The sequence below is a fragment of the Delphinapterus leucas genome, chromosome 5, assembly GCF_059928025.1.
Source record: "Delphinapterus leucas isolate spDelLeu-1000000601 "Yukka" chromosome 5, BTC_Dleu_Yukka2, whole genome shotgun sequence".
Classification (NCBI taxonomy): Eukaryota; Metazoa; Chordata; class Mammalia; order Artiodactyla; family Monodontidae; genus Delphinapterus; species Delphinapterus leucas.
Window position 1 is genome coordinate 107,187,135 of NC_143133.1, and position 18,461 is coordinate 107,205,595.

The window sequence follows — 18,461 nt, forward strand, 5'->3', positions numbered from 1 at the left end:
AAATCACACGTTACTTCTGCTGAACTCTGTTGGCACACTGAGCAGCTCTAATTTAATGTGGGAGATGTCTGTCTTGCTTGGCTTTTAGACTGAATTGTTCATGAAGGGATAGGGGTTCATTAAAAAATAAAAAAAATATATATATATTTATTTATTTATTTGGCTGCATTGGGTCTTCGTTGCAGCATGCGGGATCTTTTGTTGTGGTGCGTGGGTGCTTCGTGTGGTGCACAGTCGTCTCTAGTTGCGGCACACGGGCTTCTCTCTAGTCGTGGTGCACAGGCTCCAGAGCATGTGGGGTCAGTAGTTGTGGCACACGGGCTCTCTAGTTGTGGTGTGCGGGATCCAGAGTGCACAGGTTCTCTAGTTGTGGCATGAGGGCTCTCTAGTTGTGGTGCGTGGAGTCAGTAGTTGTGGCGCACAGGTTTAGTTGCCCCATGGCATATGGGATCTTAGTTCCCCAACCAGGGATCAAACCCATGTCCCCAGCATTGGAAGGTGGATTCCTAACCACCGGACCACCAGGGAAGTCTCGATAGGGGTTCATTTTGATGGATTTTGATTGCTCATATTTTCTTTTCCCTTGAAGGAATCTTAATTTAAGATGTCTCTTTCTTTGCCTAATTATTAAATTCTATAAATCGTAAAAAGAAACCTATGAAAAATAAGTAGGTTGTTTAAAACATTTACCTAAAAATGTGAAAGGCCTTCTAAATGTTTGTGTAAACATAGTTAATTCTGTCATATTATCCATAGTAATAAACTTCAAGAACACAATACATTATCCTGTGTTTCTCAGAAAAGCTTTTGAAGAATGCTATTACTGTGAAAAGCTCTTGTCAAAAAAACACAAAGTTAAAAGAAAAAAGAGATTTGTTTCATTGTCAAATAAGTTGTGGGAAGTCCATACATTGGTTATACATCTTTTGACATTTATAATGCACAGTGGCATATTAAAGCTCTGAGAATTTCATCGTGTAAACATGTCTCGCCTTGTTTAATCCAGTGTTTCTCAGGCTTATTTAATCATAGAAACTTTTTGCTTAATACTGGTTTTGTATACATGCCATAGTGCAGTGAGAATTTCTAATTCTTATGAAAGGTACAATGAACAGTGAGAGAGGAGAGGTTATTTGCTACTTTCTGGTACATTTGGGGATTTAAAAAACTATAAAGATGATAATTTATTATCAGACATGCATTTTGACTAATTTCCTGTAGATAGTGAAGTTCACAAATTTTTCAAATGCTTACTGTAGCTCACTATATAAAGAAACTTTAGAAAACCCAACTTAAATGTTGGATTATTAATGAAGATGTAAGGAAAGCATAAGGCTAGGAGTTAAATAGTCTGATTAGAAGTTTTGGCTGTGAATTAATACACAGTCTTTTTGTTCCTGTATAAATAGCTGTGAAATAATTGATATATATGACTTACCTCGTTCTTGTAAGGATTAGTTACAATAGTAGAAATGGAAATTTTATATCAGTATAAGTGTGTTGATAATATTACTGAAACTACTGATGCTTTTGGGCATTCTAACAAATTAGTGAAAGACCTGAAAGACAGTAAGTGGAAGAAGGAGGACAAAAAACTCAAAGGGAGTAATTTTAAATGGCTGACAGGAAGTTATAATTGTTCCTTATGGAGTTTACTTTAATTCTCTTAATTTGCATATTTGGAATTTTATGATTGTAGAAAATCTTGATAATCTTTGTTAATATATTAGTGTAAGGCCTCCAAGCCCAGACCGGTCTCACTGTGAGATTATGGTATAATTCTATTCTTTTTACTCTTCCTGGGGTATTTGTGATTGTAGTATACATTACAGAATGCTAAGGATTAAAAATTTCTGTTCACCTCTTCTAATTTCCTTGTATTCCGTGTCTTCTCCATCTGAATTCTACATTGTTGCCTCTAGTCGGTGGATTTTACTTTTCTCTTACCTTTGATATAAATGACTTGAGCTTGTTTTTTTAGATTTATTTTAAACCATAGTTTACTAAGACATACAGTAAAATTCACTCTTTTTAGATGTACGGTTTTATGAAGTTTGACACATGGATTTGCTTGGGTATCCAGTACCGTAATCAAGATATTGAAAATTTTATCATCCCAGAAAAGTCCCTTCATGTTTTTCTGTCGTTAATTCTGTCCCTCCTTCCTCAGCCCCTGGCAACCACTGATCTAACTTCTTTCCCTATACTTTTTTCTTTTCCAGAGCATCATATAAATGGAATCATACAATATGCAGCTCTTATGTCTAGCTTCTTTGACTTAGTATTATGTTTTTGAGATTGATTCATATTGTTAATGGTATTGCTAATTTGTTCCTTACTCTTGCTGATTAGTATTCTGTTGTATGGTTGTACCACAATGTGTTTATCCATTTACTAGTTGATGGACATCTGAATTGTTTCCAGTTTTTGGTGATTATGAATAAAACTGCTGTAAACAGTCATGTACAGATCTTTATGTGGACAGATGCTTTCATGAAATGGGTTGAGCTTTTTCAGGGATCTTAATACTTCATTTTTATTGTGGAAACTTTAGTGCCTACTTTATCTTTTGGAGAGAGATTAAGATACTAGAAGTAGGACTTCAGGTTTCTTGCTTATTGCACTGGGATGTAGTAAGAACTCAAATTTGTTTCTTTAATTTTTAAATTATGAAAATAATAAACAATATTTAAACCTAATGGTATATATACTAAGGATCCATTACATGTCAAACATAGTGCTAAGATTAAAAAGGATAAAAAGTATTTTTTGAAATGGTTCCTATTTTCTGGGATCATCATTTATACTCTTTGAGTGGAAAAGATTTATGGGAAATAATTGAAGAAGAAGTGGGGGACTTCCCTGGTGGTCCAGTGGTTAAGACTTCATCCCGTGCAGGGGGTGCAGGTTCGATCCCTGGTCCGGGAGCTAAGATCCCACATGCCTTGTGGCCAAAAAACTAAAACATAAAAAACAAGCAACACTGTAACAAATTCAGTAAAGACCTTAAAAATGGTCCACATCAAAAAAATCTTTAAAAAAGGTGATTAAAATTTGTGATATGAAAAAATAATGTATGATACGATTTAAATATTAGGTTAAATCATATGAAATTGTTATAGTCAGAAACATTTGAATATTGGTAATATAATATGGGTCATCCAGGTTTATTGTAAGCTGGAAAGGTCAGAATGGGTCTCAGAAGAGATAGGTCTTAAGAAAATGTTAAGATACGGTTCTTCAAACGATACAGGAAAGTGAGAAGCCAATTGTAGAGAATAGCAAATTTAACCTAATTTTCTGAAATGAGAAATTTCTTGTATTAGACTAAATATTCTGTAATTCCTAGGACTTGGATATAGTTTTTAAAAATCATAGTTTTAGAAGGGACAAGGGAGAATCAGAGTGAAGTGCTAAAAAGAAAATTTGTTTAATCCAACCCTTACTGTTGAAAGTATTTTATAATTCATATTGGATCCTAAAATAGCAGATTTGATTGCCAGTACCTAAAAATTAGGATATATTTTAGACTCTTATATTTATGTGAAATTCTTTGGATGGGATATGTCATTTTACTAAGGGTCATAATTACTGTAATGCATAATGAACTTATTGCCTTTTCTTACATGTATTGCATCTAGTTCATAATTATTTCTACTTATATCTATAGCAGTGAGAGAAACACCTTGCTGTCTTTACGTACATAAATTAAAATTCCATCAGAGAGAAATATTACTATCCAGGAAATTTCTGATCTGAAAGTAGACCTGACATTACCAAAATAAGTCTGATTATATTAGTGTAGTATCTGTGGTGTTAAATCTTGCGTAAGAATTGGGGCTTTTTGTGTTCAAATTCGGAGGATTCACAGTATTGATGACTATTAGAAAGGGCTCAGTTATTATAGATGAATATACCATCTTTCCTTCCTTTACTTTTGGACCTTTCTATTAAACAGATGTTTGTCCTTCTCGTATTATCCTCTATGTCTCTCAACCTCTCTTTCATATTGCCTCTCTCTCTTGCCTTCTGGGACTTTGCTTAGCTCTTTTAGTTCTCAGATTTTTTTTTTTTTTTTTTGGCTGCACCATGTGGCACATGGGATGTCAGTTGTCCAACCAGGGATCGAACCTGTGCCCCTGCAGTGGAAATGCAGAGTCTTAACCACTGGACTGCCAGGGAAGTCCCTCAACAATATATTTTTTATTTTTGAAAAACTGAGAACAAATTACCGAACTATTTCTGAAAGGAAGGTGAAGTGCTGTCTCTATTAAATGAAAGTGCTGGGAGGAGGTAAGCTTAACACAGTTTCTAGGTCATGGTCTGGCTTTTTAAAGAGTTATATGAACCCTTACTGGGATATTTAGTAGGCAACATCAAAAATGAACCCTAGGGAATACAGAGGTGTATCAGTTTGCTACGGCTGCTGTAGCACAGTACCAAAAATTGGATGGCTTAGACAAAATATAGGAAATATCTAGTTAGGGGCATAAGCTGCGATTGTCCTCTGTCCAGTTTCTGCTATACTGTACTCCTACTACATCTTTGAGGAAAAATCTAGCAAGTTTCCAGGGAAAACATAGCTTTACTTTGAAGTATAGAATTTTCTATGTATGACAGTCTTTCCAGTTTTATAAATCTTTTGAAGAGAAAATAATTATTTTTGGTCTATATTTTTTTCTTGTTTTTTTGAAAATACAAGTGACTTAGGTTTAATGACTAATTTCAGCTTAAAGCCTTTAATTAATGTAACCGTTGTGAAGAAAATAATCTTTGTGCCCAATTAAACTCCTAATACAAAACTTGTGAAGGTTTATTTAGATTCTTTCAATAATACACTTTAAAATTTCTATAATCTTGTACATTTAAACTATAACCTATAGAAAGCATGTTATGCCACGCTGAAGGTGGGTATATAAATTGTTTATGAGGTTCAGACCAAGACTAAAATATGTTGAAATGGAGAGTTTTGAAAAACGTTCTGTATAGCAAAGGAGACCAAATCATGCTAAAATGCAGAAAAAGACTATACATCAGTTTCCAGGCTACATTATTCAAAAAAAATACAACCATAAAAAAGGTAATAAGGTTACATTTTCACATTTCATGGCTAGTAAAGTGCATTAGGCTGCTCAGATATTCATAATTTACTGTGACATTTGGGAAGATTACATTTTGTAGTGCACAGCCATTACTACAGCTCACATAATAACTAGCCAGTGCCTAGACTTGGATTATGATCCCTGTCATTGGAAACAAATTTGTGTTTTGAAGGTTGATCAGTTTCAAATAACTATTAGAAAGGGTTGTGACATACTGTAGACCCTGTGCATGATTTTTAGGTATAATAGATATGCATATATATAGTATATCAAATATGCCACATATTTGTATGTACCAATTTCTGTCCTCAATTTTCTCCTTGAAAGGCATATTTTATAATATTTAAAGCAATGGAGAAATATTTGAAACACCTGTCTGGATACTGCTCTCACAGTATAAACTCAATTTAAAATCTGGTGAAATATTTGGAGGTTTTTTGGAAATTACTTTCAAAAATTAATTCTACAGCTTCTTGGAAGGGTGGTTACTGATGGTAATAAACACAGATCAAAATGAAAGATTGATGTAAGTAATATTAAGGGGAAGGTAAGGTAACTTAAGTTAGTTGCAACTAGGTTTTTTTTAAATAATAAATTTATTTATTTATTTATTTATTTATGGCTGCATTGGGTCTTTGTTGCTGCGCACCGGCTTTCTCTAGTTGTGGTGAGCGGGGGCTACTCTTTGTTGCAGTGTGCGGGCTTCTCAATGACGTGGCTTCTCTTGTGGTGGGGCACAGGCTCTAGGCGCGCGGGCTTCAGTAGCTGCAGCACACGGGCTCAGTAGTTGTGGCACACGGGCTCTAGAGCGCAGGCTCAGTAGTTGTGGTGCACGGGCTTAGTTGCTCCGCGGTATGTAGGATCTTCCTGGACCAGGGCTTGAACCCGTGTTCCCTGCATTGGCAGGCGGATTCTTAACCACTGTGCCACCAGGGGAGTCCTGCAACTAGGTTTTTGACCTATTCAGATCTGTGTGGAGGATGTCCAAAAGTGTATGTATACTACAAACTCTCCCCTGGCCCTCGTTCCCCAGATGCTCAGTTACCTCTTCAGAGGCAATCACTATTTAGTTTCTTGTGTATTGTTCTTAGGCATATGTCTGTATGTATATGTTTTACACTCAAATTGTAGCCCACTATCATGCTTTTTTCCACTTCAGTTTTCTCAACTAAACAATGTATTTTAGAGATCTTTTTCTGTCAAATGGAGCTCCCTCATTTTTCAGTGGCTGCATCATATTCCATTATATGGTTAAACACAACTTTACTTTATAATGTTTTTTTGGGGGAGGTATTGTTTCTTCTATTTTCTATTAAAATGCTAAAATGAAGTTCTTGTATGTAAATATATCTGTGGAATAAATTTCTAGTTGTTAAGGTCGTCATTTGTGCTTGCTTCTATTTAGCATAATTCTTTTGAGCTTGATTCATATTGTTAACTGTAGTCAGTAGTTTCATTATCAAATAATTTTGTCATTTATAGTAATTTTTCAATTTTTCAGATATATATATATGATATATATCATATCATCTGAAAATAATTGGAATTTAAATCCTCTGTTCTGATATCTATACATGTTGCTGCCTTTTGACCAAATGTGACTTCTGTATCTCCAGAATAATATCAAATGATAGTAATGATAGTGCATCCTAGTCTTATTTCTGACTTTCATGAGAATCATTCCAATTTTCCTATGTGGACATAATGCTGGCTTTTTTGGTGTATTTTATTATTAAAGAAAGTCTTTTAAAATTAATAAATGTAGAAAGTTTGATGGAAATATAAAACCACCATTTAGCTATGCCACAGTATTTACAGTTGCAGGTAAGATCCATCGATGGACGCTAAAAAGTATGATAAGAAACAAGATATTTGTATAGTCTCAAAGTATTCTTTACAAGAATGCTTAATAATTTAAAAATGAAAGATAGTAACTTTAAAATGGAAAAAATTTGACAGACACTTCCTTAAGCAGGTGATCAAAGCTAACTTCACCAATAGCGAGACATACTGACTTCAGGTACCATCCAAAATGATACACCGAGAAGGACACACATCACTTCTGGGGTATTTTTACCAAAAATGCATAGTCTGAATTTAAACATGAAGAAATGTTCAGATTGGAAGACAGTCTATAAAATAACTGGCAAATACACTTAAAAAGTGTCAAATTCATGAATGTCAAAGAATGCCTGTGCCACTGTGTCGGTTTGGAGAAGACTAAGGGGATGCTGATCCTTGATCAGAAAAAGGACATTAGTGTGACAAGTGTCTATTTGAGTAAGATCTGTAGTATTGTACCTGGTTTTAATGACTGTATTATGATGATGTAATATATTCACATTAGGGGAAGCTGGTTAAAGGGTATACAGGAACTGTATATTTTGCAATTTTTTTTTTTTTTGTCAGGTATGCGGGCCTCTCACTGTTGTGGCCTCTCCCGTTGCGGAGCACAGGCTCCGGACGCGCAGGCTCAGCGGCCATGGCTCATGGGCCTAGCCGCTCTGTGGCGTGTGGGATCTTCCTGGACCGGGGCACGAACCCGTGTCCCCTGCATCGGCAGGTGGGCTCTCAACCACTGAGCCACCAGGGAAGCCCTATTTTGCAATTTTTGAATGTCTGAATTATTTCAGAATAAAAAGTTAAAGACAAAACAAGCAAAAAATAGTCACAAATAATCAAAAAATCAAAAAAAAATCTCTATTGCACTTCTTATGTAGCTTACAGAATTTTGGGGAGCACTTAGGGAACCAAGCACGTATACTTCATAGCCAGGACCATGTAGCTAGGAGAAATGGCCCAATCACACCAAGGGACTCTTAGCAGAAACCCATCTGTCATCACCTTATGCTGCATGTTACTGATTATGCAAAGAATTGTACACTAAAATCTCTGCCAGAGCTTTCCTAGAAATCCCAAAAGCCTTTATGACTGTGCTTGCTAGGAATTCTTATCTCCCTGCATGCAGATACTGCCTCCTGTTTTTCATTTTTCCATTTTTTCTTTCTCATGCCAGTGTGTATCTTTGACAGAACCTGGGGCGCATGTCAGTCCCTGGCTGCAAGGAGTTTTAATTGATTTCCTAGTTCTGTACCATCTTTGCTTTTCTGAAGTAAACTCTATGTGGTCATGTCTATTATTCTTTTTTTAAAAAAATTTATTTGGTTGTGCCTGGTCTTAGTTGTGGGAGATGGGCTCCTTAGTTACGGCTCATGGGCTCCTTTAGTTGCGGCTGGCAGGCCCCTTAGTTGCGGCTCATGGGCTCCTTAGTTGCGGCTTGCCGGCTCCTTACTTGTGGCAGATGGGCTCCTTAGTTGTGGCAGGTGGCCTCCTTAGTTGTGGCATGTGAACTCTTAGTTGCAGCATGCATGTGGGATCTAGTTCCCTGACCAGGGATCGAACCTGGGTCCCCTGCATTGGGAGCACGGAGTCCTAACCGCTGCGTCACCAAGGTAGTCCCTATTCTTTTATGAGCTGTTGGATTTTGTTTTGTACAATTCACTTTCTCCTGATTCTTGCCTACCTTTTAGGTTTAGGAAAGCATAATGAAAAATGAAGGTGTATTCAGAAGGACAGGAGTGTAGGTGAATCATGTATGTAACTGTTCTGACAGAGATCTTTAAAAAAATCTAGTTAAAAAAGATAGGCCTGCAAAGGTAATTCTAAAAGTATTTTAATTCCTTTAAACAATTGGGGTTTGTTAAAATTAAAAAACTTTCCCTCTGTGAGGATGCTATTGGTGAGATGGCAGGGTAGAAATAGGTCAGTACAGCTTTCTCTGGGTGGATTTTGTGATAGCAATATCAATGAAAATAAATTTTCTTGATTACTGACTTGGAGTGTGTGACTAAGTTTGAGTTATCCTGATTATTGACAGGGGGGATCAAAGTGGATAGGTGTAATAAACCAAGAATTTGACAAGTAAAAGTTACATGTTTTGTGTCCACTCTAAGCCTCTTTCAGCTTTTCATTTTTGCTGTGAGCTCATACATGTATAAGTAGCAAAGGACATTTAGGTTGCTGTGAGTAGCTCACAGATTACCTAATTCATAAATGAACCACTGAATTAGAAGCAATTATAGAGCTAAGTTAGATCTTTATTAGTATCAGGGCAGTGGTAGTGATTTACCTAAACATCCTCCATTTGTTGAAAATACTTCCATTTTTATATTCTAAGTCTCACTTGACTTTGTGCTATCTTAACTTGAAGATTTCTTTAGAAGCTTTATTTTTTTAGAGCTGTGTGTGTGTGTGTGTGTGTGTGTGTTTGTATGTATGAAAGATCGTTTTATTGTAGGGCGTAGAGAAGAATGCGTATGGGAGCATTGAATCCTAATCACTAGACTACCAGGGAAGAGAAGAATGTATATGGATAGTTACTGTGAATCTAAAGCTTAGGAGTGTACTCTAGTTATATTGAAGAAGTACTAATGCTTTTAATGTTTTCTTTTTTTTCCCCCTCCTTCCCCCTGCCCCGGAAGTTGGTAGGAGGGCAATTTGATTTAGAAATGAATTTCATTATTCAAGAAGGTGAGAGTATCATCTGCATGGTGGACCTATTAGAGAAATGTGATGTTACTTGCCAAGCAGAAGTCTGGAGCATGTTTACAGCCATTCTGAAGAAAAGCATACGAAATCTTCAGGTCTGCACTGAAGTAGGCCTTGTTGAGAAAGTGCTTGGGAAAATTGAAAAAGTTGACAGTATGATAGCAGGTATGACTTTCCATAATACAATGGTTGTGAAGAAATGAAGTTTGATTCTTAAGTACTCTATTTTTCTTATTTAATAATATTTATTAAAATAAATATTGAGTATCTAACATGTACCTGGAACTTCAGTGTCCAAACTGTTAAGTAAGCACCATATATTTTAATCTTTCAAGAAATATAAGTAGCTTTATTATTTTATTTTTTGCTTTCTTTGTTTCCAGATCTTTTAGTTGACATGTTGGGAGTGCTGGCTAGCTACAATTTGACAGTTCGAGAACTAAAGCTGTTCTTCAGTAAACTTCAAGGAGATAAAGGACAATGGGTAAGCTTAAATACTCTTTGATATTTGAAACTGTTCCCCTCCCCAAACATATTAGTAGCTTTTAAGAAATTGATATTGTTGCACAGGGGGTAAATGTCAAATTGAGGGGGAGAGATCAGTTAGAATAGCATTTAGCCCCCTACAGCTACTTTTTTGATTTTTTACATCTTTATTGGAGTATAATTGCTTTACAATGGTGTGTTAGTTTCTGCTTTATAACAAAGTAAATCATTTATACATATACATATGTTCCCATATCTCCTCCCTCTTGCATCTCTGTCCCTCCCACCCTCCCTATCCCACCCATCCAGGTGGTCACAAAGCACCGAGCTGATCTCCCTGTGCTATGCGGCTGCTTCCCACTAGCTATCTATTTTACGTTTGGTAGTGTATATATGTCCATGCCACTCTCTCACTTTGTCACAGCTTACCCTTCCTCCTCCCCATATCCTCAAGTCCATTCTCTAGTAGGTCTGTGTCTTTATTCCCGTCTTACCCCTAGGTTCTTCATGACATTTCTTTTTCTTAAATTCCGTATATATGTGTTAGCATACGGTATTTATCTTTATCTTTCTGACTTACTTCACTCTGTATGACAGACTCTAGGTCCATCCATCTCACTACAAATAACTCAATTTCGTTTCTTTTTATGGCTGAGTAATATTCCATTGTATATATGTGCCACATCTTCTTTATCCATCCATCCGATGACGGACACTTAGGTTGTTTCCTTCTCCAGGCTATTGTAAATAGAGCTGCAATGAACATTTTGGTACATGACTCTTTTGATTTATGGTTTCCCCAGGGTATATGCCCAGTAGTGGGACTGCTGGGTCATATGGTAGTTCTATTTGTAGTTTTTAAAGGAACCTCCATACTGTTCTCCATAGTGACTGTACCAAGTCACATTCCCACCAGCAGTGCAAGAGTGTTCCCTTTTCTTGACACCCTTTCCAGCATTTATTGTGTGTAGACTTTTTGATGATGGCTGTTCCGACTGGTGTGAGGTGATACCTCATTGTAGTTTTGATTTGCATTTCTCTAATGATTAATGATGTTGAGCATTCTTTCACGTGTTTGTTGGCAATCTGTACATCTTCTGTGGAGAAATGTCTATTTAGCTCTTCTGCCCATTTTTGGATTGGGTTGTTTGTTTTTTTGTTATTGAGCTGCATGAGCTGCTTATAAATTTTGGAGATTAATCCTTTGTCAGTTGCTTCATTTACAAATATTTTCTCCCATTCTGAGGATTGTCTTTTGGTCTTGTTTATGGTTTCCATTGCTGTGCAAAAGCTTTGAAGTTTCATTAGGTCCCATTTGTTTATTTTTGTTTTTAGTTCCATATCTCTAGGAGGTGGGTCAAAAAGGATCTTGCTGTGATTTATGTCATAGAGTGTTCTGCCTATGTTTGCCTCTAAGAGTTTTATAGTTTCTGGCCTTACATTTAGGTCTTTAATCCATTTTGAGCTTATTTTTGTGTATGGTGTTAGGGAGTGTTCTAATCTCATACTTTTACATGTACCTGTCCAGTATTCCCAGCACCACTTATTGAAGAGGCTGTCCTTTCTCCACTGTACAGTCCTGCCTACTTTATCAAAGATAAGGTGACCATATGTGCATGGGTTTATCTGTGGGCTTTCTATCCTGTTCCATTGATCTATGTTTCTGTTTTTGTGCCAGTACCATACTGTCTTGATTACTGTAGCTTTGTAGTTTAGTCTGAAGTCAGGGAGCCTGATTCCTCCAGCTCCGTTTTTCGTTCTCAAGATTGTTTTGGCTATTCGGGGTCTTTTGTGTTTCCATACAAATTGTGAAATTTTTTGTTCTAGTTCTGTGAAAAATGCCAATGGTAGCTTGATAGGGATTGCATTGAATCTGTAGATTGCTTTGGGTAGTAGAGTCATTTTCACAATGTTGATTCTTGCAATCCAAGAACATGGTATATCTCTCCATCTATTTGTATCATCTTTAATTTCTTTCATCAGTGTCCTATAATTTTCTGCATACAGGTCTTTTGTCTCCTTAGGTAGGTTTATTCCTAGATATTTTATTCTTTTTGCTGCGATGGTAAATGGGAGTGTTTTCTTGATTTCACTTTCAGATTTTTCATCATTAGTGTATAGGAATGCAAGAGATTTCTGTGCATTAATTTTGTATCTTGCTGCTTTCCAAAATTCACTGATTAGCTCTAGTAGTTTTCTGGTAGCATCCTTAGGATTCTCTTTGTATAATATCATGTCATCTGCAAACAGTGACAGCTTTACTTCTTCTTTTCCAATTTGGATTCCTTTTATTTCCTTTTCTTCTCCGATTGCTGTGTCTAAAACTTCCAAAACTATGTTGAATACTAGTGGTGAGAGTGGGCAACCTTGTCTTGTTCCTGATCTTAGTGGAAATGCTTTCAGTTTTTCACCATTGAGGACGATGTTGGCTGTGGGTTTATTATGTTGAGGAAAGTTCCCTCTATGCCTACTTTCTGCAGAGTTTTTATCATAAATGGGTGTTGAATTTTGTTGAAAGCTTTCTCTGCATTTATTGAGATGATCATGTGGTTTTTCTCCTTCAGTTTGTTAATATGGTGTATTACGTTGATTGGTTTGCCTATATTGCAGAATCCTTGCATTGCTGGAATAAACCCCACTTGATCATGTTGTATGATCCTTTTAATGTGCTGTTGGATTCTGTTTGCTAGTATTTTTTGAGGATTTTTGCATCTGTGTTCATCAGTGATGTTGGTGTGTAGTTTTCTTTCTTTGTGACATCTTTGTTTGGTTTTGGTATCAGGGTGATGGTGGCCTCGTAGAATGAGTTTGGGGGTGTACCTTCCTCTGCTATATTTTGGAAGAGTTTGAGAAGAATAGCTGTTAGCTCTTCTCTAAATGTTTGATAGAATTCGCCTGTGAAGCCATCTGGTCCTGGGCTTTTGTTTGTTGGAAGATTTTTAACCACAGTTTCAATTTCAGTGCTTGTGTTTGGTCTGTTCATATTTTCTATTTCTTCCTGATTCAGTCTTGGCGTGTTGTGCATTTCTAAGAATTTGTCCATTTCTTCCAGGTTGTCCTTTTTATTGGCATAGAGTTGCTTGCAGTAATCTCTCATGATCTTTTGTATTTCTACAGTGTCAGTTGTTACTTCCTCTTTTTCATTTCTAATTATATTGATTTGAGTCTTCTCCCTTTTTTTCTTGATGAGTCTGCCTAATGGTTTATCAATTTTGTTTATCTTCTCAAAGAACCAGCTTTGAGTTTTATTGATCTTTGCTATCATTTCTTTCATTTCTTTTTCATTTATTTCTGATCTCATCTTTATGATTTCTTTCCTTCTGCTAACTTTGGATGTTTTTTGTTCTTCTTTCTCTAATTGCTTTACATGTAAGGTTAGGCTGTTTATTCGAGATGTTTCCTCTTTCTTAATGTAGGATTGTATTGCTATAAACTTCGCTCTTAGAACTGCTTTTGCTGCATCCCATAGGTTTTGGGTCGTTGTGTCTCCGTCGTCATTTGTTTCTAGGTATTTTTTGATTTCCTCTTTGATTTATTCAGTGATCACTTCGTTATTAAATAGTGTATTGTTTAGCCTCCATGTGTTTGTATTTTTTACAGATCTTTTCCTGTAATTGATATCTAGTGTCATAGCGTTGTGGTCGGAAAAGATACTTGATACAATTTCAATTTTCTTAAATTTACCAAGACTTGATTTGTGACCCAAGATATGATCTGTCCTGGAGAATGTTCCATGAGCACTTGAGAAAAATGTGTATTCTGTTGTTTTTGGATGGAATGTCCTATAAATATCAATTAAGTCCATCTTGTTTAATGTATCATTTAAAGCTTGTGTTTCCTTATTTATTTTCATTTTGGATGATCTGTCCATTGGTGAAAGTGGAGTGGTAAAGGCCCCTAGTATGAATGTGTTACTGTCGATTTCCCCTTTTCTGGCTGTTAGCATTTGCCTGATGTATTGAGGTGCTCCTATGTTGGGTGCATAAATATTTACAGTTGTTATATCTTCTTCTTGGATTGATCCCTTGATCATTATGTAGTGTCCTTCTTTGTCTCTTCTAATAGTCTTTATTTTAAAGTCTATTTTGTCTGGTATGAGAATTGCTACTCCAGCTTTCTTTTGGTTTCTACTTGCATGGAATATCTTTTTCCATCCCCTTACTTTCAGTCTGTATGTGTCTCTAGGTCTGAAGTGGGTCTCTTGTAGACAGCATATATATGGGTCTTGTTTTTGTATCCATTCAGCCAGTCTGTGTCTTTTGGTGGGAGCATTTAATCCATTTACATTTAAGGTAATTATCGATATGTATCTTCCTATTCCCATTTTCTTAATTGTTTTGGTTTTGTTATTGTAGGTCTTTTCCTTCTCTTGTGTTTCTTGCCTAGAGAAGTTCCTTTCGCAGTTGTTGTAGAGCTGGTTTGGTGGTGCTGAACTTTCTCAGCTTTTGCTTGTCTGTAAAGGTTTTAATTTCTCCATCAAATCTGAATGAGATCCTTGCTGGGTAGAGCAATATTGGCTCTAGGTTTTTCTCCTTCATCACTTTAAGTATGTCCTGCCAGTCCCTTCTGGCCTGCAGAGTTTCTGCTGAAAGATCAACTGTTAACCTTATGGGGATTCCCTTGTGTGTTGTTGTTTTTCCCTTGCTGCTTTTAATATGTTTTCTTTGTATTTAATTTTTGACAGTTTGAGTAATATGTGTCTTGGCGTGTTTCTCTTTGGATTTATCCTGTATGGGACTCTCTGTGCTTCCTGGACTTGATTAACTATTTCCTTTTCCATATTAGGGAAGTTTTCATCTATAATCCCTTCAAATATTTTCTCAGTCCCTTTCTTTTTCTCGTCTTCTTCTGGAACCCCTATAATTCAAATGTTGGTTTGTTTAATGTTGTCCCAGAGGTCTCTGAGACTGTCCTCAGTTCTTTTCATTCTTTTTTCTTTATTCTGCTCTGCAGTAGTTATTTCCACTATTTTATTTTCCAGGTCACTTATCCGTTCTTCTGCCTCAGTTATTCTGCTATTGATCCCATCTAGAGTATTTTTACTTTCAATTTTTGTGTTGTTCATCGTTGCTTGTTTCATCTTTAGTTCTTGTAGGTCCTTGTTAAATGTTTCTTGCATTTTCTCTATTCTATTTCCTATATTTTGGATCATCTTTACTTTCATTATTCTGTATTATTTTTCAGGTAGACTGCCTATTTCCTCTTCATTTGTTAGGTCTGGTGGGGTTTTGTTTTGCTTCTTTATCTGCTGTTTGTTTTTCTCTCTTCTCATTTTGCTTATCTTACTGTGTTTGGGGTCTCCTTTTTGCAGGCTGCAGGTTCGTAGTTCCCATTGTTTTTGGTGTCTGTCCCCAGTGGCTAAAGTTGGTTCAGTGGGTTGTGTAGGCTTCCTGGTGGAGGGGACTAGTGCCTGTGTCCTGGTGGATGAGGCTGGATCTTGTCTTTCTGGTTGGCAGCTCCACGTCTGGTGGTGTGTTTTGGGTGTCTGTGGATTTATTATGATTTTAGGCAGCCTCTCTGCCAATGGGTGGGGTTGTGTTCCTGTCTTGCTAGTTGTTTGGCATAGGGTGTCCAGCACTGTAGCTTGCTGGTCGTTGAGTGGAGCTGGGTCTTAGCGTTGAGATGGAGGTGTCTGGGAGATTTTCACTGTTTAATATTATGTGGAGCTGGGAGGTCTCTTGTGGACCTGTGTCCTGAAGTTGTTTCTCCCACCTCAGAGGCACAGCACTGACTCCTGGCTGCAGCACCAAGAGCCTTTCATCCGCACAGCTCAGAATAAAAGGGAGAAAAGGTAGAAGGAAAGAAAAAGAAAGAAAGAAAGAGGATAAAATAGAGTAAGATAAAAGTTATTAAAATGAAAAGTAGTTATTAAAAAAAAAATTTTTTTTACAAGAAAAAAAAAAACGGACGCAAAGAACCCTAGGAGAAATGGTGAAAGCAGAGGTATAAAGACAAAATCTCACACAGAAGCATACACATACACACTCACAAAAAGAGGAAAAGGGGAAAAAATCATAAATCTTGCTCTCAATGTCCACCTCCTCAAGTTGGGATGATTCGTTGTCTATTTAGGTATTCCACAGATTCAGGTACATCAAGTTGATTGTGTAGCTTTAATCCGCTGCTCCTGAGGCTGCTGGGAGAGATTTCCCTTTCTGTTTTTTGTTCTCACAGCTCCCAGGGGCTCAGCTTTGGATTGGGCCCCGCCTCTGCGTGTAGGTGGCTGGAGGGCGTCTGTTCCTTACTCAGACAGGATGGGGTTAAAGGAGCCGCTGATTCGGGGGCTCTGGCTCACTCAGGCCGGGGAGAGGGAGGGGTGCGGATGCGGGGCGGGCCTGCGGCGGCAGAGGTCAGCGGGTCGTTTCACCAGCCTGAGGTGCGCCGTGCGTTCTCCCGGGGGAGTTGTCCCTGTTTCCTGGCACCGTGGCAGTGGCGGGTGGCACAGGCTCCCCAGAAGGGAGGTGTGGAGAGTGACCTGTGCTCGCACACAGGCTTCTTGGTGGCGGCAGCAGCAGCCTTAGCGTCCATGCCCGTCTCTGGGGTCCGCGCTTTTAGCCGCAGCTCATGTCCGTCTCTGGAGGTCCTTTAAGCAGTGTTCTTAATCCCCTCTCCTCGCGCACCAGGAAACAAAGAGAGAAGAAAACGTCTCTTGCCTCTTCGGCAGGTCCAGACTTTTCCCTGGACTCCCTCCCGGCTAGCCGTGGTGCACTAACCCCCTGCAGGCTGTGTTCCCGCCACCACCCCCAGTCCTCTCCCTGCGCTCCGACCGAAGCCGGAGCCTCAGCCCCCAGCCCCTGCTCACCGGCGGGTGAGCAGACAAGCCTCTCGGGCTGGTGAGTGCTGGTCGGCACCGATTCTTTGTGCGGGAATCTCTCCGCTTTGCCCTCCGCGCCCCTGTTGCTGCGCTCTCCTACGCGGCTCCGAAGCTTACCCCGCTCCGCCACCCGCAGTCTCCGCCCGCGAAGGGGCTTCCGAGTGTGTGGAAACCTTTCCTCCTTCACATCTCCCTCCCACTGGTGCAGGTCCCGTCCCTGTTCTGTTGTCTCTGTTTATTCTTTTTTCTTTTGCCCTACCCAGGTACGTGGGGAGTTTCTTGCCTTTTGGGAGGTCTGAGGTCTTCTGCCAGCGTTCAGTAGGTGTTCTGTAGGAGTTGTTCCACGTGTAGATGTATTTCTGGTGTATCTGTGGGGAGGAAGGTGATCTCCGCGTCTTACTCTTCCGCCATCTTCCTTCTTCCCCCCACTCTACAGCTACTTTTGCCATCACCTGACACAGGTGTGGACGAAGAGAACTGGGTGTTCCAGGCAGGTTGGTAATTTGGTCCTTCCTCAAATGTTTTAAATAATTTTTATTTTTTTAAAATTTCAACATTTTAAAATTCAACATAAAAATCAACATTAAGTTAGAGGGAAAGGGTAAGGACAGAGAAATAAAAATGTTGGGTAGCAGCATCTAGCTTCTCTTTGTATCAGTCTGAGTAGTTTAAACTTGAATAACCCACCCACTGAACAAAAGCGCTGTGCTAATTGGCTCCGCCCTCTTTAGATGCAATTTCCTGGTACTTTGCAATGGGTGGTAGTGGTCAACTGAGTTTGAACTCCAGGTGCCTTATCAAACTGTTTCTTCCTACTCTTTAGTTACTTATGCCTTAGAGGAATACTAGTAAATATTTTCTCCGTTTTTGTTGCATTTCTAGGCTTATTTTAGAGCTCTTTAGAAATCATTGCCTACAGCAACTACTCAGCCAGCTGATCCTTAATCTGCCTCTGTTTAAGTATATCTGAATTTGTGCTCTGCAATTGTACACTCTAATTTATTGTATTAAAATGATTGTACTCTTTAGCTTCTTTGTATTGAACTCAGGTTCTCTGCCTGCTTTTAAGGTTTGCAGTGATTTTATTATGTTTCTTGGTGTGGTTTACCTTGTATTTATCCTTATTAGGGGTTCTTGCATCTGTGGGCTTATAATTTTCATCAAATTTGGGAACATTTTGATAATTATTTTTTCAAATATCATTTTTTTGTCCCTCTCCCCCTCCTTCTGGGACTCCAGTTACATGTTTTTTAATCTTCTTGGTAGTGCCCCTTGGGTCACTGAGATCTGTTCACATTTGTTTTAGTCTTTTCTCTTTGTGCTTCATTTTATTTTATTGATTTTTAAATAAATAAATTTATTTATTTATTTATTGGCTGCACTGGGTCTTGGTTGCTGCGCCCGGGCTTTCTCTAGTTGGCGGTGAGTGGGAGCTACTCTTTGTTGCGGTGCACAGGCTTCTCATTGCAGTGGCTTCTCTTGTTGTGGAGCACAGGCTTTAGGCACGTTGG

The 18,461-nt window shown here is 38.2% G+C and overlaps 1 protein-coding gene across 4 annotated transcripts in view; it reads left to right on the forward strand.

Moving 5' to 3' along the window:
- Positions 1 to 18,461, forward strand: part of LRBA (LPS responsive beige-like anchor protein) — a 748,688-nt gene that overhangs the window by 66,376 nt on the left and 663,851 nt on the right. For 3 of the 4 annotated variants that reach the window (XM_022599722.3, XM_022599721.3, XM_022599723.3), the window contains exons 3-4: positions 9,584 to 9,815; positions 10,034 to 10,134. The exons of the other annotated variant lie outside the window; for it this stretch is intronic. In XM_022599722.3, the coding sequence (XP_022455430.1) occupies positions 9,584 to 9,815; positions 10,034 to 10,134 (333 nt within the window). The remainder of the gene's footprint in view (positions 1 to 9,583; positions 9,816 to 10,033; positions 10,135 to 18,461) is intronic. 4 annotated transcript variants of the gene reach the window in all.